The following is a 23,324-nucleotide window of genomic DNA, read 5'->3' as shown; positions in this document are numbered from 1 at the left end:
GGCCCGGGAGCGATCTGACACGGGCGCTCTTAGTCAATTTTTTTTCAAAATGCGCATGCGCAGTTCAGAGCTCCGATCATTTCGGCCGCGCTAAGCCCCGCCCACAGCGCGAATGGGACTGGAGATGGCTGAGAGCGTATGGGGGCACCTGAAAGCAGATCTCCAAGTTACGCCCAGATTCAGCACTTAGAATGAAAATGGTAAAATCGGGCCCTATGACTCTAAAAGGCCATGTTATCTCCCTGTCTCCTCCCTGAATTGTCACTGTGATCAAGGTGACCACATATCCAGAAGATAACATTCCTGCTTCATTTAGCTCCATTCAAACCTTCCTTTAGGATGATCATGTTGGGGCTCCAAACTCAGTTCCTTCTCCCTGGTAACTCACCTGAGACTGATCCAGCTTCTTCACAACCTTGGAGTCATATTTCACCTGAAAATGAGTTTCCTAACTGATCTCTATGCTTCAGTATCACTGCCTCGTCCCACCCCTGTAACGTCAGCGGACCACGTACACCCTGTCGGTTTACCTGCTGTTGAAACTTGTATTCATATCATTGTTATGCCGAGACTGAACTCCTCCAACACATTCCTCGCAGCCCTCCTACACTCCCTGACGCTCGGCACCCCCCCCCACGCTCGGCACTCTGATGCATGGCTCCCCGACGCTGCCCAACACTCTCGTACGCTCCCTCCAATTCCCTCCCTCACCATCAATATCCTCTTTCCCACCATACCCTCCCTCCCCAATACCCTCTCTCTGTACCTCTCTCCCTCCCCAATCTCTTCCCCAGGACCCTCTCTCCCCCAATATCTTTTCCCTCCCAGTACCCTCTCCAATAGCCTCTAACCCTCTACCCTCTTTCCCCAATACTCTCCCTCCATATCTTCTCTCCCCTTCATACCCTCTCCCCAAATACCCTCTCCCCCATAACTTCTCTCACCCAAAATCCTCCCTCAGCTTTATACACTCCCCTTGTACCTTCCCTCACTCCCTACCCCCCTCACTCCCACACATCCCCACACTGCCACACCCTCCCCAACCCCCACACCCTTCTTCATTCCCTACATCTCTTGTTTGGTGGCTAGTTTAGTTTGATATGGTTCTTTTTTGTATATCAGGACGATATATAGAATCATAGAAATCATAGAAACCCTACAGTGCAGAAGGAGGCCATTCGGCCCATCGAGTCTGCACCGACCACAATCCCACCCAGGCCCTACCCCCACATATTTACCCGCTAATCCCTCTAACCTACACAAGGGGCAATTTTTAACCTGGCCAATCAACCTAACCCGCACATCTTTGGACTGTGGGAGGAAACCGGAGCACCCGGAGGAAACCCACGCAGACACGAGGAGAATGTGTAAACTCCGCACAGACAGTGACCCGAGCAACTTCGCATAGAAGTTGCATATAAATGCAACTTCTTACTATTTTGTCTTCCAATCTCTTCCTCCTTCAGTTACATACCACGATTTGTCCCAGAGGTGGGAATTATACACCAGGTCTGATGAAATAATGTTTATTTGAAGACAGGACTATATAGAAAGCATGTTCACTGGGAGACTGCCGTGAGTAGACTGAACACACAGTTATGGGACAACTACAACACATCTTGTTCAGGTGGTAATACTGACAGCGGTTTAAGGTAAGGCTGCTTAAAGGTACATATACATCATAATCGCAAAATCCTCCCACAATGTGTCCATCCGCTCTTTCCTCCCCCTTTTCCCACTCTCCTTCTGTCCCTCCAAAATGTTGAAGCTTACCTCTGGACCTTGCATGGGGAGTGGGGGACAGCACTCCTAGGACACTGTAAGGGAGAAAACAGGGACTAATGAATGATCAGCATTCACATAGGGCATCAGTATAGGAAGAGTGAGCACCAAGATGCATGAGGGAGTGCTGCACTGTCAGAGGGTCAGTACTGAGGGAGTGCTGCACTGTCAGAGGGTCAGTACTGAGGGAGTGCTGCGCTGTCAGAGGGTCAGTACTGAGGGAGTGCTGCACTGTCAGAGGGTCAGTACTGAGGGAGTGCTGCGCTGTCAGAGGGTCAGTACTGAGGGAGTGCTGCACTGTCAGAGGGTCAGTACTGAGGGAGTGCTGCACTGTCAGAGGGTCAGTACTGAGGGAGTGCTGCACTGTCACAGGGTCAGTACTGAGGGAGTGCTGCACTGTCAGAGGGTCAGTACTGAGGGAGTGCTGCACTGTCACAGGGTCAGTACTGAGGGAGTGCTGCACTGTCAGAGGGTCAGTACTGAGGGAGTGCTGCACTGTCACAGGGTCAGTACTGAGGGAGTGCTGCACTGTCAGAGGGTCAGTACTGAGGGAGTGCTGCACTGTCACAGGGTCAGTCCTGAGGGAGTGCTGCACTGTCACAGGGTCAGTACTGAGGGAGTGCTGCACTGTCAGAGGGTCAGTACTGAGGGAGTGCTGCACTGTCAGAGGGTCAGTACTGAGGGAGTGCTGCACTGTCAGAGGGTCAGTACTGAGGGAGTGCTGCACTGTCAGAGGGTCAGTACTGAGGGAGTGCTGTACTGTCAGCGGGTCAGTACTGAGGGAGTGCTGCACTGTCAGAGGGTCAGTACTGAGGGGGTGCTGCACTGTCACAGGGTCAGTATTGAGGCAGTTCTGCGTTGCTCATCCTCACTATCCATACAACAAATTACTGGCCATGCTCTGTTTGCATGTATTTAGATATCAGAAGTACTCAATTAGCAATGAATTGTTTTGGAATGTACTAATGGAATGGGAGTAGCTGCAGAAATTCACTCTGTACTTCCACATGGATTTGCTCAAACTGAGCCAAGTGTGAACCCCACTCCCACTTACCTCGAACCTCCAGTCTACAGTCGCTTTTGGCCTCTCCCAGGAGGTTGGTGGCCTGGCAGCTATAGATCCCGGCATCAATGGAGCACGGTTTGCGAATCTCCAGGGTCAACACCCCCTGGTTACTGAACATTCTGTAACGTGGATCAGCAGACAGGTCAATCTGGTTCTTGTACCATATCACCTTGGGCTGGAAGAACAGGGGAATGAGACAAAGGGAATGAAAAAGGGGAAAACAGAATAGTTGGTGGGAGAGGGAGAGAAAAAGGCAGAGAGGGAGGGAATGAGTGGGAGGGAGACAGTAGGAAAGAGACACACAGAAGGAAGGGGAGAGAATCAGGGTGAGGTAGGGCAAGAGTGAAGGAAGGGAGAGAGAGAAAAAGAGGAGGGCAAGACCAAGAGAGTGAGAGTGTGAGAGGTGGATAGAAAAAGTGAGAGATGGAAAGGGATAAATTCAGATGAAATGAAGAGACATAGAGGTAGAGAGAGACAGGAGGCAGAGATTGAGATGTAATGAAGGAGACACGGGGAGGGAGAGATTGAGAGGGAGGAAGAGAAATAAAGGGGGGGGAGGAAGAGATTGGGGCAGAGAGAGAGAGAGAGGGGAAGGAGGGAGAGAGAGAGAGAGAGAGGGGAAGGAGGGAGAGAGAGAAAGAGAGAGAGGGGAGGTAGACATTGGGACGGAGAGAGAGAGTTTAATAAGACTGGTCTTTCAAATTTGACTGACTGAGTTGCTGGCTGCTGATGGTGAATATTACCTTGGGGCTGCCTCTCAGTGCACAGCTCAGGGTGGTATTGTACCCACAAATTACTGACCGATTGATCAGTGGGCGTGTGAACTTGGGTGGCTCTGTGAAGTCATGTTGCTTGTAGCTGGGTGGCTTGTACTCTGTTCCTGCCAAATTCACCAAAAAAGGCAGAGTTAGAACCCGCAGGTACCTACACCCTTTCCTCTCTCCCCAGCCAGCCTGCAACATACTCTTTGACCCCTGCAATTGCCTCTCCCCTCAGCTCCCTTTCAGCTGTCGATAGGCTGGTGGGTGGAGCGATTAATCTGACGGTACCTTCACTACACACTGGCGATCTTTATAGACCCACCACCCTTGGAGCAAGAGTCCCCCATCCTAGTTTAACAAAAGGCTGAGTGCCACCACTGCCTGGAGGGTGTAAACTACAGCGTGACAGCTTTCCATTGGCAATCTTCATTAGAAATGTTGACATACAAAAGATACATTAATAAAGACAGAGTTTATAATGGGGAATGAATGATCACAAATCTTGTGCTCCAGTGACAACCCCTCCCCATTGCATTACAGTTTCTTATCTGGAAACACGAGACCCAAAGCATGCTCTGTGATTAGTGTTCTCTGAGGAGTGTCTACAACTTATTTCAGAGCCTCCACCGCAGGAAATCAGCTCCCAATCACTGTTCATGATCCCTGCCTGGATGATAGGGTTGTGGCTTACCTGGCTTTTGGATGTAAACGCTGTCCTTGGACAGGCAAGCCTCATCACTCAGGCCGCACATATTCTCAGTGAAGACTCGGAAGAAATATTCATTCCCCACAACCAGTTCTGACACAGAGCACTGAGCACGACGGTAGTGTTCATACACCGTGAACCACTCCTGAATTATCACACAGTGCAGAGGGGAGGGTATGGTGGGGGAATAATGGTGAGGGAAAGGAAGGGGGGATGAAGGGGGTGGTTGGTGATCAGGAGGGAAAGGGAGAGACAAAGGGGACAGAGAGAGAGTGAAAGAAAGAAAGAGAAACAGAAAGAATGTCACGCAGGAAGGATGTGAGAGAGAAATCGAGAGTTAGAAAGAGGGGCCGAGGTAAAGAAAGATTGAACAGAAGCAGCAGAATTTCCAACATGCTAAAGGTTGAAGCATTAGGACTGGGGAACCCAGCAGAATCCCCACAAGATCCCAGCAGAATCCCCACAAGATCCCATCTTTCACCCCGGTCCTCATTCTCAGTTCTGGATGATTTAATAATTTGAATTGAACCGAATCCAGCAACAAACATCAATTCAGTGCATCACCACTTCCCCAAGATTGAATAGGCTCTCCTTTCCCCCCCTCCTCTCACCTTATCCACCCCCTCTTCCTCCCTGCCCGTGGAAACCCTCCCACAACCACACTCCTTCCTGCATCCCCAAACCTGCTTACTCGCCCTCTCCTCCTTTGTGCCCACTCACGCCCCCTCCCCCTCCTTCTCCCCTTCTCAATTTCTCTCGCTCCCCTTTACCCCCTTTTTGCTCTCCCCCTCACATCCCCTTCTCTCCTGCGAGCTACCAATCCCCCCCCAGTTATACCCCTTACTATCTCCCCCACTCCCTCTCTTCCTCCCATCATTCCCCCTTTCCCCTTTATTCACCCTCACTAACCTTCCCCCTCACTTGCCCTCCCCCTCACTCCCTCATTCCCTCTTAGTCACCCTCCTACTCATTCGCTCTCCCCCTCACTCCTCATTCATCCTCACTCACCCTCCCCCTCACTCACCCTCTCCCTCAATCCCCCTTATTCACCCTCTCCTCACTCCCTCATTCCCCCTCACTCCCTCATTCCCCTCAATACCCTCCCCCTCACTTGCTCATTCCCCCTCACTCCCTCATTCCCTCAATACCCTCCCCCTCACTCCCTCATTCCCTTTCACTCACCCTCACTCCCTTATTGCCCCTCACTCCCTCTCACACCCCCGCCCCCACACTTCCTCATTCTTACCATGGTCTTCTTGTCGGCCTTCTGGACAGTGTATCCGGTGACTTCACAGTTCCCATTATCCTTGGGGGGCAGCCAGGAGAGAGCCACATTCACTCCCCACACCTCACCAATCTTCACATTGACGGGGGGGCCCGGTTTGTCTGAGAGAGCAAATCAGAGATAGTGAGGATCACTCAGTGAGGGGAGGTGAATGGTATGGGATAGGGAGTGAGGGAGATAGTGAGGATCACTCAGTGAGGGGAGGTGAATGGTATGGAGGAGGGAGTGAGGGAGATAGTGAGGATCACTCAGTGGGGGGAGGTGAATGGTATGGGATAGGGAGTGAGGGAGATAGTGAGGATCACTCAGTGAGGGGAGGTGAATGGTATGGAGGAGGGAGTGAGGGAGATAGTGAGGATCACTCAGTGGGGGGAAGTGAATGGTATGGAGGAGGGAATGAGGGAGATGTTGAGGATCATTCAGCGAGGGGCACTGAGACAGAAGGGATTACACTCAGTATTGCAGGAGCTTTACTCTGTATTGAACATGTACTGAACCTCCCATTGGAATGCATGAGAACAGGATGAGACCATTCAGCCCCTCGAGGCTGTCCTACCATTCAATTAAGCCAGGCTGATCTGGATCTTAACTCTTTCTATCTCATTTTAAATTGTTACCTACCTTGTTCTGGACTTGCCCCTCAGTATAAAGTTTCTCACTATCTGCCTCATGAATAACTTGGATCACCTTAAATACCTCAATCTGATCATCTCTGAATCTTCTATACTCAGAGGCTAGGCATCTACCCCCGACAGCCTGTCCTATCAATTTAACCTTTCCAGCCCCAGTACCATTTTAGTGAACCTTCGTTATAGCCCGTTCTAAACATGATATCTCCTTCCTGAAGTGTGTCTAAAACTGAACACAACACTTCACATGGAATCTGAGCAAAGTTTTATCCAAACATCGTTTCCACTGCTCTGCAACTCGGCTCCCAATTGAATGTGTTTAGGAATTTTTGAAATGAATAGGGTTGGGAAGCATTTTCCGATCAGGGCCAGTGTGATCTCCTGGACTTGTTTCGATCGCCTCAAGGGGTCGGAGAGTAATTTCCCAGATTTTTTTTTCCCCATATTGGCCCTGGGGTTTTCACTCTGGGTTTTCGCCTCTCCCTGGAGATCACATGGTCTGGAATGGGGGGGTAGGGGTGAGTTAATAGGTTGTGCATCATAGCTGTGAGGGACAGCTCGGGGATAGGATATTAGTATGTAGATAGGCTGGAAAATTGGGCGAGGATCCTGGATTCAGGATTCAATCCTGGACCGGGGAGCGGCGCGGGCTTGGAGGGCCGAAGGGCCTGTTCCTGTGCTGTATTGTTCTTTGTTCTTTTGTTCTTGAATTAGCTGAGTGCTGGGAGTCAGAGAGTAAGGATAATGGACAGGAACTCTCATTGTCAGAATGTGACTGGTGGGGTCCCACTAGAAACTGCGTTGGGGCCTCAACTATTCATGATATTTACGAACTTAGCTGATTGGATAGAAAGCCACATACCCTAATTAATTAATGACACAAAGATAGGCAGCAATATCAGCAGCGGGATTGAAGTATAAAGTTACAAAGGTATAATATATTAAGTGAACAGACAAAACTGTAGCAAATGGATTTCAATGTAGACAGATGTCAGGCGATCCACACGAGGAGAGAACAGGGAGGAGGGATCCAGGTACACAGATCATCTACATGTCCCGAACAGGTGCACGGATCTTTAAATAGCACAAACAGGTACACAGATCATTCAAATATTCCTGTCCTGGGAGTGTTTGATGGGAGCCATGATGCCCTGTTTGTGAACACAAGTCCTCACTCACCTGAAGAAGGAGCTTGAGGCTCCGAAAGCTAGTGCTGCCAAATAAACTTATTGGGATTTAACCTGGTGTTGTGAGACTTCTTACAGTGTTTGATGGGGACAGTGTAGAGGGAGCTTTACTCTGTATTTAACTCCGTGTTGCACCTGTCCTGGGAGACTTTGATGGGGACAGTATGGAGGGAGCTTTATTCTGTATCTAACCCTGTGCTGTACCTGTCCTGGGAAATAAACCTGTTGGACTTTAATCTGGTGTTGTGAGACTTCTTACTGTGCTCATCCCAATGCCGGCATCTCCACATCGTGTTTGATGGGGACAGTGTAGAGGGAGATTTACTCTGTATCTAACCAGATGGACTTCAACCCGGATAAGTGTGTAGTGATCCATTTTGGCAGATCCAATGGGATGAAGCAGCAGTATAATATGAAGGGTACCATTCTTAGCAGTGTAGAGGATCAGAAGGACCTTGGGGTCCGGGTCCATAGGACTCTTAAATCGGCCTCGCAGGTGGAGGATGCGGTCAAGAAGGCGTACGGCGTACTAGCCTTCATTAATCGAGGGATTGAGTTTAGGAGTCGGGAGATAATGTTGCAGCTTTATAGGACCCTGGTTAGACCCCACTTGGAGTACTGCGCGCAGTTCTGGTCACCTCATTACAGGAAAGATGTTGAAGCCATTGAAAGGGTGCAGAGGAGATTTACAAGGATGTTGCCTGGATTGGGGGGCATGCCTTATGAGGATAGGTTGAGGGAGCTTGGTCTCTTCTCCCTGGAGAGACGAAGGATGAGAGGTGACCTGATAGAGGTTTACAAGATGTTGAGAGGTCTGGATAGGGTAGACTCTCAGAGGCTATTTCCAAGGGCTGAAATGGTTGCTACGAGAGGACACAGGTTTAAGGTGCTGGGGGGTAGGTACAGAGGAGATGTCTGGGGTAAGTTTTTCACTCAGAGGGTGGTGGGTGAGTGGAATCGGCTGACGTCGGTGGTGGTGGAGGCAAACTCGTTGGGGTCTTTTAAGAGACTTCTGGATGAGTACATGGGATTTAATGGGATTGAGGGCTATAGATAGGCCTAGAGGTAGGGATATGATCAGCGCAACTTGTGGGCCGAAGGGCCTGTTTGTGCTGTGGCTTTCTATGTTCTATGTTCTAACCCCGTGCAGTACCTCTCCTGGGAGTGTTTGATGGGGACAGTATAGTGGGTGATTCTATGCTGGGTTGAAATTGTTATAGAACATAGAAAAGCTACAGCACAAACAGGCCCTTCGGCCCACCAGTTGCGCCGAACAATTTCCTTACCTTCTAGACTCATCTATAACCCTGTATCTTACGAACCTCCATAAACCTATCCAAAAGTCTCTTAAAAGACTCAATCGAATCCGCTTCCACCACCACTACCGGCAGCCGATTCCACACACCCACCACCCTCTGAGTGAAAAACTTACCCCTGACATCCCAGCACCCTAAACCTGTGACCTCTCGTGACAACCATTTCAGCCCTGGGTAAACGCCTCTGAGAATCCACTCTATCAATACCTCTCAACATCTTATACACCTCTATCAGGTCACCTCCCATCCTTCGCCTCTCCAAGGAGAATAGACCTAGCTCTCTCAACCTATCCTTATAAGGCATACCACTTAATCCCGGCAACATCCTCGTAAATCTCCTCTGCACCTGTACTATGGCTTCCACATCCTTTCTGTAATGAGGCGACCAGAATTGGGCACAGTACTCCAGGTGGGGTCTGACCAGGGTCCTATACAACTGCAGCATTATCTCCCGATTTCTAAACTCAATTCCTCTATTGATGAAGGCCAGTAATCCATACGCCTTCTTAACCACAGCCTCCACCTGCGACGCCGCTTTGAGTGCCCTATGAACCCGGACCCCAAGATCCCTCTGTTCTTCCACACTGCGAAGCGTCTTACCCTTAATATTATATTCTTCCATCCTATTCGACCTGCCAAAATGAACCACCACACACTTATCTGGGTTGAAGTCCATCTGCCACTTCTCCACCCAGTCTTGCATCTTATCTATGTCTCGTTGCAACTGCTGACATCCCTCTACACTATCCACAACACTTCCAACCTTTGTGTCATCAACAAACTTGCCAACCCATCCCTCCACTTCCTCATCCAGGTCATTTATAAAAATCACAAAGAGCAAGGGTCCCAGAACAGATCCCTGGGGCACCCCACTGGTGACCAACCTCCACTCTGAAAAAGACCCATCTACAACCACTCTTTGCCTTCTGTGGGCAAGCCAGTTCTAAATCCACATAGCAATGTCCCCTTGAATTCCATGCCCCTTCACTTTCTCCATAAGCCTTGCATGGGGCACCTTATCAAACGCCTTACTGAAATCCATATAAACCACATCTACCACTCTTCCCTCGTCTAAGTCTTCAAAAAACTCAATCAGACTCGTAAGGGATGATCTGCCTCGGACAAAGCTGTGCTGGCTACTTCTGATCATACTATTCCTTTCCAAATGTTCATAAATCCTGCCTCTCAGGATCTTCTCCATCAACTTACCTACCACTGAGGTTAGACTCACTGGTCTATAATTTCCTGGGCAATCTCTTCTTCCTTTCTTGAATAACAGAACCACATCCGCCATCCTCCAATCCTCCGGAACCTCTCCCGTCTCCATTGACGACGCAAAGATCATCGCCAGAGGATCAGCAATCTCTTCCCTCGCCTCCCACAGTAACCTGGGGTACATCCCATCCGGTCCTGGCGATTTATCTAACTTGATGCTTTTCAACAGCTCCAACACATCCTCTTTCCTAATGCCCACATGCTCAATCTTCTCAGTCCACTGCAAGTCTGTACTGCAACTACCAAGATCATTTTCCACTGTGAATACTGAAGCAAAGTATTCATTGAGTACCTCTGCTTTTTCAACCGATTCAATACAGACTTTCCCACCGTCACATTTGATAGGTCCTACTCTTCACATCTTATCCTCTTGCTCTTCACATACTTGTAGAATGCCTTGGGGTTTTCCTTTATCCTGTCTGCCAAGGCCTTCTCATGTCCCCTCCTGGCTCTTCTAATTTCCCTCTTTAGTTCCTTCCTACTAGTCGTATACTCTTCTAGATTTCTAACATTACCTAGCTCCCTGAACCTTTTGTAGGCTTTTCTTTTCTTCCTGACTAAATCCGTTACAGCTTTCATGCACCACGGTTCCTGTAACCTACCATAACTCCCCTGTCGCACCGGAACATTGCCGTGCAGAGCTGCAGACAAAATTTCCTTGAAAATTTGCCACATTTCATCCGTACATTTCCCTGAGAAAACCTCCTTCCAATTTATGCCTCTAATTTCCTGCCTAATAGCATCATAGTTGCCCTTACTCCAGATAAACACTTTCCTAGCTCGGTTGATCCTATCTCTCTCTAATGCTAGTGTAAAGGAGATAGAGTTCTGATCACTATCCCCAAAATGCTCTCCCACTGAGAGATCTGACACCTGCCCAGGTTAATTCCCTAATATCAAATCAAGTACAGCCTCTCCTCTTGTAGGCTTATCCACATACTGTGTCAGGAAGCCCCCCTGAACACGCCTAACAAACTCCTCCCCATCTAAACCCCTTACCCAAGGGATATTCCAATCGATATTTGGGAAATTAAAATCTCCCATCACGACCACTCTGTTATTATCACAATATGCTGTCTTTGACATTCCCTTACCTATGACCTGGATGTGGATACTGGCGGTGTCTTTGGTGTTCTCGATCTGCACTTGCAGTTGGTAAGAGCCTGAGTGTGTGCGTTCTGCTTTCCGGATGAAGAAGATGGTGTCTGTGTCGCTATTCCGGATAGTAATACTCTTCAGATTGAGGGGCTGTTCATCCTTCAGCCAGGTGACCACTGGTCGGGGTTTACCCTGCTCAATGAATATCAGGAGAGATTAATGTTGGAGAGTGTCAGCAAATGGGAGCTTCCAGTTTGCATTGGAACAAGATGCCTTGCAATCTGCATATGGGGAAGTGGATTAAGATTGAAAATGGGGGTTCAGTTAACACAAAGGAAGATGCCACACAGAGAATATCAATAATGGCCTAATAATCCATTGCAATCACATTGGCCTAATAATCCATTCCAATCACCTTGGCCTAATAATCCATTCCAATCACAATGGTCAGAACACTCAAAAATATCCAGAATACTTCCTCAACAGGATCAGGAAATCATTAAAATCAACCTGAGATGAAACACCCAATTTCAATTAGCACCTTATCCAAAAAGAAACATCTCAGACAGTGCAGCACTCCCTCAGGACGGACCCTCTGACAGTGCAGCACTCCCTCAGGACTGACCCTCTGACAGTGCAGCACTCCCTCAGTACTGACCCTCTGACAGTGCAGCACTCCCTCAGTACTGACCCTCTGACAGTGCAGCACTCCCTCAGGACGGACCCTCTGACAGTGCAGCACTCCCTCAGTACTGACCCTCTGACAGTGCAGCATTCCCTCAGTACTGACCCTCTGACAGTGCGGCACTCCCTCAGTACTGACCCTCTGACAGTGCAGCACTCCCTCAGTACTGACCCTCTGACAGTGCGGCACTCCCTCAGTACTGACCCTCTGACAGTGCAGCACTCCCTCAGCACTGACCCTCTGACAGTGCAGCACTCCCTCAGTACTGACCCTCTGACAGTGCGGCACTCCCTCAGTACTGACCCTCTGACAGTGCAGCGCTCCCTCAGCACTGACCCTCTGACAGTGCGGCACTCCCTGAAGTTTCTTGGTTGGGATTCAAATTTATGACTGACTCAGAAAGTGAGATGTTGTCACTCAGCCAGATAGCGCGTTACAAATGTTGGTGAACACGGCAATAGTCTGATTGCACAGGCATATCTGCAAACATGGTGATGGGCTCCCATTAGAATGAGAGTAGGTATTTTCTTAATCCTGATTTGCATGACCCTGCACCTTCAGAATGTATGTAAGGGGCTTCCTTTCCTGTTGGACTGGTGGCAGGGGGGGAAATCACCCCATCCTCAGGGTATTTAGTGTGGTAAAGTTTTGCCCCTCTGTGACCCTGGTTTGAAGGTTTAACATTAACACTTTAACATTAACATTAAAGGGTTAACATTAACACATGATCAGTCTCTGGCATTCAATGCTCGAGCCAACATGAAGATTACTGCTGAACATGTCCAGAGTATTTGTTTGGACTGCCTGACATTCCAGCACATCAGCAGCTGTCCGTGTGAACTTGCTGAATGGTCATGTCAGAGAGAGGGAGGCCTCTCTTTAACTGCTGCCTTTCAACAGTCCTTCCTCCAGGGAGCTGTGTTCATCCAGAGTTCATTCCAAATCCAGCACAGTGCCCACAGATTGTCTATTCCCATTCCCAGGAGAGTGCAATCCCACATTCCCATATCCTGCTCCCGTTCCTCTCCCCACCACCAGTCGCCTAGCTGCACCCACAGCTCACTCTGAGGCCCATAGCTGAAACTGCCTGCTGTTTCCCTTCTCCCATTCTGAATCCTGCTGCAGTTCAACTGTCCCAAAGTTCCCGCTCACTGTTCCCAGTTCTTTCACACAAAGGGAAGAGAGATGATTGGGGCATGGGATTGAGAGCTGCTGTCTTTGGCAGGCAGTAGACTTTGATACAATGAGTTTACTCACCTGGAAAGGGATCATGAAGTTCACTGGCTCGCCTACCACCTTCATCACCTTCTGCCGCAGGCTGCGAGGGAGACAGATCCTGGGTCGTTCTACAATGAACAAAGAACAAAGAAAATTACAGCACAGGAACAGGCCCTTCGGCCTTCCAAACCTGCACCGACCATGCTGCCCGACTTAATTAAAACCCCTTACCCTTCCAGGGACCATATGCCTCTATTCCCATCCTATTCATGTACTTGTCAAGATGCCCCTTAAAAGTCACTACCGTATCCGCTTCCACTACCTCCCCCGGCAATGAGTTCCAGGCACCCACTACTCTCTGTGTAAAAAATCTGCCTCATACATCTTTAAACCTTGCCCCTCGCACCTTAAACCTGTGCCCCCGAGTAATTGACTCTTCCACCCTGGGAAAAAGCTTCTGACTATCCACTCTGTCCATGCCTCTCATAATCTTATTGACTTCTATCAGGTTGCCTCTCAACCTCTGTCGCTCCAGTGAGAACAAACCAAGTTTTTCCAACCTCTCCTCATAGCTAATGCCCTCCATACCAGGCAACATCCTGGTAAATCTTTTCTGTACCCTCTCCAAAGCCTCCACATCCTTCTGGTAGTGTGGCGACCAAAATTGAACACTATATTCCAAGTGCGGCCTAACTGGTGAAGAGACAGCCAGGAAGAGACAGATATTTCAATATATCCACAAATATCAAAACCCCTTGTCAAACCTCGAGCTGCCCCTCATATTAACCATGGCTGGGAAGTGGCAGGCTGTGTCAGCACTGATCTGAGCACAAGATAGGAGTGGGGTGGGGAAAGCAACAGTTTGTTTTCTCCTCTGCAGTATGGGATAGCTGTCCCTGACTTGACAGGAGCAATAATTCCAATCAGAACAGCATTCTGGGTTAGTGTTCAAGAGTCCTTCCAGTTCTGGGACCAGCTCTCACTGAGGATTTAGTTGCTGGTCAGTAACCTAATGGAACCATAAACAAACTGGCCAGCCAATCACTTACATTTTGAGGTGAGGGAGGCAAGAGATGGCACAGGCCTGACCAAAAGCACCTTGTCTTATCATAGAATCTTCATTGTAGTGGCTTAGGCCTTGGGAGCAAGATATCTACTCACACCCCTTCAGGGCCAGGAGCAGGGTCATAAGAATGTCAGAAATAGGTCCCCTCGAACCTGCTCTGCATGGCTGCTCTGCTTTTGGCTTTAAATTCCCTTTCCTGTGCCCCTCCATAACTCTTTGCTGCCTTGTGGATTAAACATCTGTCCAATTCAGTCTTGAATATATCCAATGACCCAGCATCCAATGATTTGAGGTGGAGAATTCCAAAGACACATGATCCTCAGAGAACAAATTGTCTCTCCTCGTCCTCCCTGTCTTAAATGATCTTCGGGTAAGCGTTCTCCAAGGCGGCCTTCACGACACACGACAGCGCAGAGTCGCTGAGCAGAAACTGATAGCCAAGTTCCGCACACATGAGGACGGTCTAAACCGGGATGTTGGGTTTATATCACACTATCAGTAACCCCACAGCTTGCCTCCTGGACTTGCAGAATCTCACTGGCTGTCCTGTCTGGAGACAATACACATCTCTTTAACCTGTGCTTAATGCTCCCTCCACCCACATTGTCTGTATCTTTAAGACCTGGTTGGCTGTAGAGATTTGCATTCTAATCAGTATTCTGTAACTTGATTTTGTGTCTCTGTGCCCTGTTTGAGAGCAGATTTCCACTCCATCTGACAAAGGAGCAGCGCTCCGAAAGCCAATGGTATTTGCTACCAAATAAACCTGTTGGACTTTAACCTGGTGCTGTTAAAACTCTTACTATTAAATGAGGAACACAGTAAGAAGTCTCACAACACCAGGTTAAATTCCAACAGGTTTATTTGGCAGCACAAGCCACTAGCTTTCGGAGCGCTGCTCCTTCATCAGGTGAGTGGGAGTTCTGTTCACAAACAGGGCATATAAAGACACAAACTCAATTTACAAAATAATGGTTGGAATATGAGTCTTTACAGGGAATCAAGTCTTAAAGATACAGACAATGTGAGTGGAGAGTGGGTTAAGCACAGGTTAAAGAGATGTGTATTGTCTCCAGCCAGGACAGTTAGTGAGATTTTGCAAGCCCAGGCAAGTTGTGGGGGTTACAGATAGTGTGACATGAACCCAAGATCCCGGTTGAGGCCGTCCTCATGTGTGCGGAACTTGGCTATCAGTTTCTGCTCAGCGACTCTGCGTTGTCGTGTGTTGTGAAGGCCGCCTTGGAGAACACTTACCCGAAGATCAGAGGCCGAATGCCCGTGACCGCTGAAGTGTTCCCCAACAGGAAAAGAACACTCTTGGCTGGTGATTGTCGAGCGGTGTTCAGTCATCCGTTGTCATAGCGTCTGCATGGTCTCCCCAATGTACCATGCCTTGGGCCATCCTTTCCTGCAGCGTATCAGGTAGACTACGTTGGCCGAGTTGCAAGAGTATGTACCGTGTACCTGGTGGATGGTGTTCTCACGTGAGATGATGGTATCCGTGTCGATGATCCGGCACATCTTGCAGAGGTTGCTGTGGCAGGGTTGTGTGGTGTCGTGGTCACTGTTCTCTTGCTTTCCTTAAATGAGGAACCCCTTATTTTTAAACTATGCCCCTAGTTCTTGATTCTCCCATGAGGGGAAACATCCTGTTAACATCTTTTATTTATTTTTTCATGGGATGTGGGTGTCACTGTCTGGGCCAGCATTTATTGCTCATCCCTGAGGGTAATTAAGAGTCAACCACATTGCTGTGGGTCTGTAGTCTCATGTAGGCCAGACCAGGTAAGGATGGCAGATTTCCTTCCCCGAAGGACATTAGTGAACCAGTTGGGTTTTACAACAGTTGACAATGGTTTCAAGGTCATCATTAGACTTTTAATTCCAGATTTTTACTGATTTCAAATTTCACCAACTGGCGTGGTGGGATTCGAACAGGAGGAATTGGAACTGGAGGGATTGGTACCATTGGGACAGTCTTCACCTGAACCGATTTGGAACCACTGTTCTGGCGAAAAGGATAAATAGGGTGGTCACAAGGACTTTAAACTAGCAAGTGGGGGCAAGGGAAGAGTAAAACTACAGGAAGTATAATGGTTAATGGGAAGCAAAGCAGCAGGTTAGGATGTGGGGAGAAGGTTCCGACTACATCGAAAATCAGGAAAAAATGTTAAAAGGAAGGAGAACTCAGCAGATGTTATTAATGGAGGTGTTAGGATTCAAAAAGAAGGTACAAAAACTAGCATAAGGGCACTTCACCTGAATGCATTCGAAACAAGGTAAATAAGTTGACGGCACAAATCGCAAATGAGCATGATTTAGTGGCCATTCCAGAGACATGGTTGCAGGGTGGTCATGACTGGGAATTAAATATCCAGGGGTATCAGACTATTCGGAAGAACAGACAGGAAGGTAAGGTGTAGCTCTGATATTTAAGGATGACATCAGGGCGGTAGTGAGAGATGATATAGTTGCTATGGAGAAAAAGGTTGAAATCCATTTGGGTGGAAATTAGAAATAGTAAGGAGTAAAAGTCACTGATAGGCGTTGTCGAGAGGCCGCAAAATAATAACACCACAGTGGGGTGAGAAATAAACAAAGAAATAACTTTTGCATGTAAAAATGGTATGGCAATTATCATGGGGAATTTTAATCTACATGTCGATTGGTCAAGTCAGGTAGGTCAAGGCAGCCTTGAGGAGGAGTTCATAGAATGTATCCGCGATAGCTTCCTTGAACAGTATGTAATGGAACCTACAAGGGAGCAAGCTATCCGAGATCTGGTCCTGCGTAATGAGACAGGAATAATTAATGATCTTACAGTTAGGGATCCTCTCAGAAGGAGCAATCACAGTATGGTTGAATTTTAAATACAGATGGAGCGTGAGAAGGTAAAATCCAATACCAGTGTCTTGTGCTTAAACAAAGGAGACTACAATGGGATGAGGGAGGAGTTGGCTAAGGTAGACTGGGAGCAAAAACTTTATGGTGGGACAATTGAGGAACAGTGGAGGACTTTCAAAGCGATTTTTCACAGTGCTCAGCAAAAGTATATACGTGATAAGGAAGGACTGTAGAAAAAGAGATAATCAGCCATGGGTATCTAAGGAAATAAAGGAGGGTATCAAATTGAAAGAAAATGCAAACAAAGTGGGATTAGTGGGAAACTAAAGGATTGGGAAACCTTTAAAGGTCAACAGAAAGCTACGAGAAAAGCTATAAAGAAAAGTAAGATGGATTACGAGAATAAACTAGCTCAGAATATTAAAAAAATAGCAAAGGTTTCTACAAATATATAAAATGAGAACGAGTGGCTGAAGTAAACATTGGTCCTTTAGAGGATGAGAAGGGGGATGTAATAACTGGAAATGAGGAAATGGCTGAGGCATTGAACAGGTATTTTGTGTCGGTCTTCACAGTGGAAGACACAAATAACTTGCCAAAAATTGATGACAAGGCGGCTATTGCAGGTGAGGACCTAGAAACTATCATTATCACGAAAGAGGGAGTGTTGGGCAAGCGAATGAGGCTGAAGGTAGACAATCTCCTGGCCCTGATGGAATGCATCCCAGGATACTAAAAGAGATGGCGGGGGAAATAGCAAATGTACTTGTGATAATTTACCAAAATTCACTGGACTCTGGGGTGGTTCCCACAGATTGGAAAACAGCAAATGTGATGCCACTGTTTCAAAAAGGAGGTAGACAAAAGGCGGGTAACTATAGGCCAGTTAGCTTAACTTCTGTAGTGGGGAAAATGTTTGAATCTATTTTGAATCTTGGATAGTCAGAAGCTTTTTCCCAGGATGGAAGAGTCAATTACTAGGGGGCATAGGTTTAAGGTGCGAGGGACAAGGTTTAAAGGAGATGTACGAGGCAGATCTTTTACACAGAGAGTAGTGGGTACCTGGAACTCGTTGCCGGGGGAGGTAGTGGAAGCGGATACGGTAGTGACTTTTAAGGGGCATCTTGACAAGTACATGAATAGGGTGGGAATAGAGGGATATGGTCCCCGGAATGGTAGGAGGTTTTAATTAAGTCGGGCAGCATGGTCGGTGCAGGCATGGAGGGCCAAATGGCCTGTTCCTGTGCTGTAATTTTCTTTGTTCTATCATCAAGGAAGAAATAGTGAGACATCTGGATATAAATTGTCCCATTGGGAAGACGCAGCATAGATTCATGTTTGATTAATTTACTGAAATTCTTTGAGGACATTACTTGCGCAATGGACAATGGGGAACCTGTGGATGTGATGTATCTGGATTTCCAGAAGGCATTTGACAAGGTGCCGCACCAAAGGCTGCTGCATAAGATAAAGATGTATGGTATTACGGGTAATGTATTAGCATTGATAGAGGATTGGTTAACTAACAGAAAGTAAAAGGTGGAGGTAAATGGGTGTTTTTCTGATTAGCGATCAGTGACTAGCGGTGTGCCTCAGGGACCGCAATTGTTTACGATTTACATAGATGATTTGGAGTTGGGGACCAAGTGTAGTGTGTCAAAATTCACAGATGACACGAAGTTGAGTAGCAGAGCAAAGTGTGCAGAGGACGCTGAAAGTCTGCAAAGGGATCCATGTCTTGGTTTCCCCTCAAGATTTAGCGGACTTGCTTTAGTATCAAGATCACTGTCTTCTAATTTGAAAAGGTTGACAATGCGTGGCTTGATTTCATGTCTAGTTTTGACTTTGACTGTGAACATTCTTGATAACCATTGTTGGTGGAAAGGTGCAGATGTACTTTCTAAAAGGTCACTTCTGTTGGATGAATGTGGTATTGGAACAGAATATTCCATCACCAAATTCCCATCTTCTATTTTTAAAGCAGTACTATCGCTGAATTAATGAATCTCATCGTTGCTCATACATTGTCTGGTGTAATTTGTTCATTGTGAGCTTGGTGTGAGCTCACTCCATCCTGGACACCATCCTGCAAAATGGCTCATTATCAATTTCTGTAAAGAGACCCATTGGTCCGGTCCGATTCGCGCTGTGGGCGGGGCTTAGCGCTGGCGGACCGATCGGAGCTCTGAACTGCGCATGCACAGCTCGAGAAAAATCTGACAGAGCGCATCCGCGCGCGAAAGAAAAAGCAGAGAGTGGAGAGAGCGGCTCTCTGACGATCATCCTCTGGTTGGGGGGCCGGGGTGGGTGGGTGGTGGGGGGGGGGCGGGGGGGGGGGGGGGGGGCGGGATCCAGATCATCCTCTGATCGGCGGGGCGGGGGGGGGGGGTCCGCTGCCACTCTGCGGGCGATCCCTTCTCCCCACTGCAGGAACAAATCCCTCCTGCCGGAGTGGACGTGCGGCCATGCCATCCCACAAAACCTTCAGGATGAAGCGATTCCTCGCTAAGAAGATGATGCAGAACCGGCCGATTCCACCGTGGATCCACATGAAAACCGGCAACAAGATCAGTACAAGGCCAAGAGGAGACACTGGAGAAGGACCAAGCTGGGCCTGTAAAGGGATACACCATCACTGGTACACCACCAGCCACAGATTACTCTTCCCTGCAGGGGCAAGAGAGCGGGAGAGATGGCTGTGGCTGGTAGTGTACCTGCCCTCTCCCTCCCCACCGATCGGCCGCAGACTGGCAGCGGAACCCCCCCCCCCCGACCAGGGAATGATCTGGGTGCCACGCCACCCACCCCCCCGCCCCACCCCCCCTTTACCAGAGGATAAGAACATAAGAAATAGGAGCAGGAGTAGGCCATCTAGCCCCTCGAGGATGACCTGGGTCAGAGAGCCGTTGCAGTCTCTGACCCCGCTCTTCGGAAGCTGCAGCGACGACTTCAGACTTTTATTTTGCAGGTCGGTAACAGCGCGGACGCGGATCGGGCCAGAAGACGGGAAAGTGGGATTTGGCGGTAGAGTTGGGCGCGCGGTTCATTAAGTCGATTTAAATACATGCAAATGCATTTAAATCGTCAGGCCGCCTGATTCGGGCGCGGGCCGGACACCCGCCCGAATCGGGTGTCGGTAAAGGCGCAATCTGCACGGAATAGGGTGCAGCTCGCGGTAAAGGCCCGACGCCCGGAAAACTTTGGGAAAATCGGGGCCAGTTTGTTTCTGAGTGAGAGTGTGTGTGTTTCTGAGTGAGAGTGTGTGCGTTTTTGAGTGAGTGTGTGTGTGTTTCTGAGTGAGAGTGTGTGTGTTTCTGAGTGAGAGTGTGTGCGTTTTTGAGTGAGAGTGTGTGTGTTTCTGAGTGAGAGTGTGTGTGTTTCTGAGTGAGAGTGTGTGTGTTTCTGAGTGAGAGTGTGTGTGTTTGTGAGTGAGAGTGTGTGTGTTTCTGAGTGAGAGTGTGTGTGTTTCTGAGTGAGAGGGTGTGTGTTTCTGAGTGAGTGTGTGTGTGTTTCTGAGTGAGTGTGTGTGTGTTTCTGAGTGAGAGTGTGTGTGTTTCTGAGTGAGAGTGTGTGTGTTTCTGAGTGAGAGTGTGCGTTTCTGAGTGAGTGTGTGTGTTTCTGAGTGAGTGTGTGTGTTTCTGAGTGAGAGTGTGTGTGTTTCTGAGTGAGAGTGTGTGTGTTTGTGAGTGAGAGTGTGTGTGTTTCTGAGTGAGAGTGCGTGTGTTTGTGAGTGAGAGTGCGTGTGTTTGTGAGTGAGAGTGCGGGTGTTTCTGAGTGAGAGTGTGTGTGTTTCTGAGTGAGAGTGTGTGTGTTTCTGAGTGAGAGTGTGTGTTTCTGAGTGAGTGTGTGTGTTTCTGAGTGAGTGTGTGTGTTTCTGAGTGAGTGTGTGTGTTTCTGAGTGAGAGTGTGTGTGTTTCTGAGTGAGAGTGTGCGTGTTTCTGAGTGAGTGTGTGTGTTTCTGAGTGAGTGTGTGTGTTTCTGAGTGAGAGTGTGTGTGTTCTGAGTGAGAGTGTGTGTGTTTCTGAGTGAGAGTGTGTGTGTTTCCGAGAGAGAGTGTGCGTGTTGCTGAGTGAGAGTGTGTGTGTTTCTGAGTGAGAGTGTGTGCGTTTTTGAGTGAGAGTGTGTGCGTTTCTGAGTGAGAGTGTGTGCGTTTTTGAGTGAGAGTGCGTGTGTTTCTGAGTGAGAGTGTGTGTGTTTCTGAGTGAGAGTGTGTGCGTTTTTGAGTGAGAGTGTGTGTGTTTCTGAGTGAGAGTGTGTGTGTTTCTGAGTGAGAGTGTGTGTGTTTCTGAGTGAGTGTGTGTGTGTTTCTGAGTGAGAGTGTGTGTGTTTCTGAGTGAGAGTGTGTGTGTTTCTGAGTGAGAGTGTGCGTTTCTGAGTGAGTGTGTGTGTTTGTGAGTGAGAGTGTGTGTGTTTCTGAGTGAGAGTGTGTGTGTTTGTGAGTGAGAGTGCGTGTGTTTGTGAGTGAGAGTGCGGGTGTTTCTGAGTGAGAGGGTGTGTGTTTCTGAGTGAGAGTGTGTGTGTTTCTGAGTGAGAGTGTGTGTTTCTGAGTGAGTGTGTGTGTTTCTGAGTGAGTGTGTGTGTTTCTGAGTGAGTGTGTGTGTTTCTGAGTGAGAGTGTGTGTGTTTCTGAGTGAGAGTGTGTGTGTTTCTGAGTGAGAGTGTGCGTGTTTCTGAGTGAGTGTGTGTGTTTCTGAGTGAGTGTGTGTGTTTCTGAGTGAGAGTGTGTGTGTTCTGAGTGAGAGTGTGTGTGTTTCTGAGTGAGAGTGTGTGTGTTTCCGAGAGAGAGTGTGCGTGTTGCTGAGTGAGAGTGTGTGCGTTTTTGAGTGAGAGTGTGTGTGTTTCTGAGTGAGAGTGTGTGTGTTTCTGAGTGAGAGTGTGTGCGTTTTTGAGTGAGAGTGTGTGTGTTTCTGAGTGAGAGTGAGTGTGTTTCTGAGTGAGTGTGTGTGTTTCTGAGTGAGAGTGTGTGTGTTTCTGAGTGAGAGTGTGTGTGTTTCTGAGTGAGAGTGTGCGTTTCTGAGTGAGTGTGTGTGTTTCTGAGTGAGAGTGTGTGTGTTTCTGAGTGAGAGTGTGTGTGTTTGTGAGTGAGAGTGTGTGTGTTTCTGAGTGAGAGTGTGTGTGTTTGTGAGTGAGAGTGCGTGTGTTTGTGAGTGAGAGTGCGGGTGTTTCTGAGTGAGAGGGTGTGTGTTTCTGAGTGAGAGTGTGTGTGTTTCTGAGTGAGAGTGTGTGTTTCTGAGTGAGTGTGTGTGTTTCTGAGTGAGTGTGTGTGTTTCTGAGTGAGAGTGTGTGTGTTTCTGAGTGAGAGTGTGTGTGTTTGTGAGTGAGAGTGTGTGTGTTTCTGAGTGAGAGTGTGTGTGTTTGTGAGTGAGAGTGCGTGTGTTTGTGAGTGAGAGTGCGGGTGTTTGTGAGTGAGAGTGTGTGTGTTTCTGAGTGAGAGTGTGTGTGTTTCTGAGTGAGTGTGTGTGTTTCTGAGTGAGTGTGTGTGTTTCTGAGTGAGTGTGTGTGTTTCTGAGTGAGAGTGTGTGTGTTTCTGAGTGAGAGTGTGTGTGTTTCTGAGTGAGAGTGTGCATGTTTCTGAGTGAGTGTGTGTGTTTCTGAGTGAGTGTGTGTGTTTCTGAGTGAGTGTGTGTGTTTCTGAGTGAGAGTGTGTGTGTTCTGAGTGAGAGTGTGTGTGTTCTGAGTGAGAGTGTGTGTGTTTCTGAGTGAGAGGGTGTGTGTTTCCGAGAGAGAGTGTGCGTGTTGCTGAGTGAGAGTGTGTGTGTTTCTGAGTGAGAGTGTGTGCGTTTTTGAGTGAGAGTGTGTGTGTTTCTGAGTGAGAGTGTGTGTGTTTCTGAGTGAGTGTGTGTGTTTCTGAGTGAGAGTGTGTGTGTTTCTGAGTGAGAGTGTGTGTGTTTCTGAGTGAGAGTGTGCGTTTCTGAGTGAGTGTGTGTGTTTCTGAGTGAGTGTGTGTGTTTCTGAGTGAGAGTGTGTGTGTTTCTGAGTGAGAGTGTGTGTGTTTGTGAGTGAGAGTGTGTGTGTTTCTGAGTGAGAGTGTGTGTGTTTGTGAGTGAGAGTGCGTGTGTTTGTGAGTGAGAGTGTGGGTGTTTCTGAGTGAGAGTGTGTGTGTTTCTGAGTGAGAGTGTGTGTGTTTCTGAGTGAGAGTGTGTGTTTCTGAGTGAGTGTGTGTGTTTCTGAGTGAGTGTGTGTGTTTCTGAGTGAGTGTGTGTGTTTCTGAGTGAGAGTGTGTGTGTTTCTGAGTGAGAGTGTGTGTGTTTCTGAGTGAGAGTGTGCGTGTTTCTGAGTGAGTGTGTGTGTTTCTGAGTGAGTGTGTGTGTTTCTGAGTGAGAGTGTGTGTGTTCTGAGTGAGAGTGTGTGTGTTTCTGAGTGAGAGTGTGTGTGTTTCCGAGAGAGAGTGTGCGTGTTGCTGAGTG

General features: G+C 48.2%; 1 protein-coding gene across 1 annotated transcript in view; it reads right to left on the bottom strand.

Annotated features, from left to right (window-relative positions):
• LOC144499237 (myosin-binding protein C, cardiac-type-like) overlaps window positions 1–23,324 on the bottom strand; it is a 146,172-nt gene that overhangs the window by 6,366 nt on the left and 116,482 nt on the right. The window contains exons 3-9 of the mRNA XM_078221356.1: window positions 13,048–13,136; window positions 11,102–11,297; window positions 5,562–5,701; window positions 4,301–4,460; window positions 3,592–3,728; window positions 2,837–3,023; window positions 1,774–1,817 (exon numbers count right to left, since the gene is read on the bottom strand). Of these exons, the coding sequence (XP_078077482.1) occupies window positions 1,810–1,817; window positions 2,837–3,023; window positions 3,592–3,728; window positions 4,301–4,460; window positions 5,562–5,701; window positions 11,102–11,297; window positions 13,048–13,136 (917 nt within the window). The 3' untranslated portion in view covers window positions 1,774–1,809. The remainder of the gene's footprint in view (window positions 1–1,773; window positions 1,818–2,836; window positions 3,024–3,591; window positions 3,729–4,300; window positions 4,461–5,561; window positions 5,702–11,101; window positions 11,298–13,047; window positions 13,137–23,324) is intronic.

The sequence above is a fragment of the Mustelus asterias genome, chromosome 9, assembly GCF_964213995.1.
Source record: "Mustelus asterias chromosome 9, sMusAst1.hap1.1, whole genome shotgun sequence".
In the NCBI taxonomy this organism is placed as follows: Eukaryota; Metazoa; Chordata; class Chondrichthyes; order Carcharhiniformes; family Triakidae; genus Mustelus; species Mustelus asterias.
The sequence above is the reverse complement of the archived record's forward strand: the minus strand, read 5'-3'. Positions and strand labels throughout refer to the sequence as shown.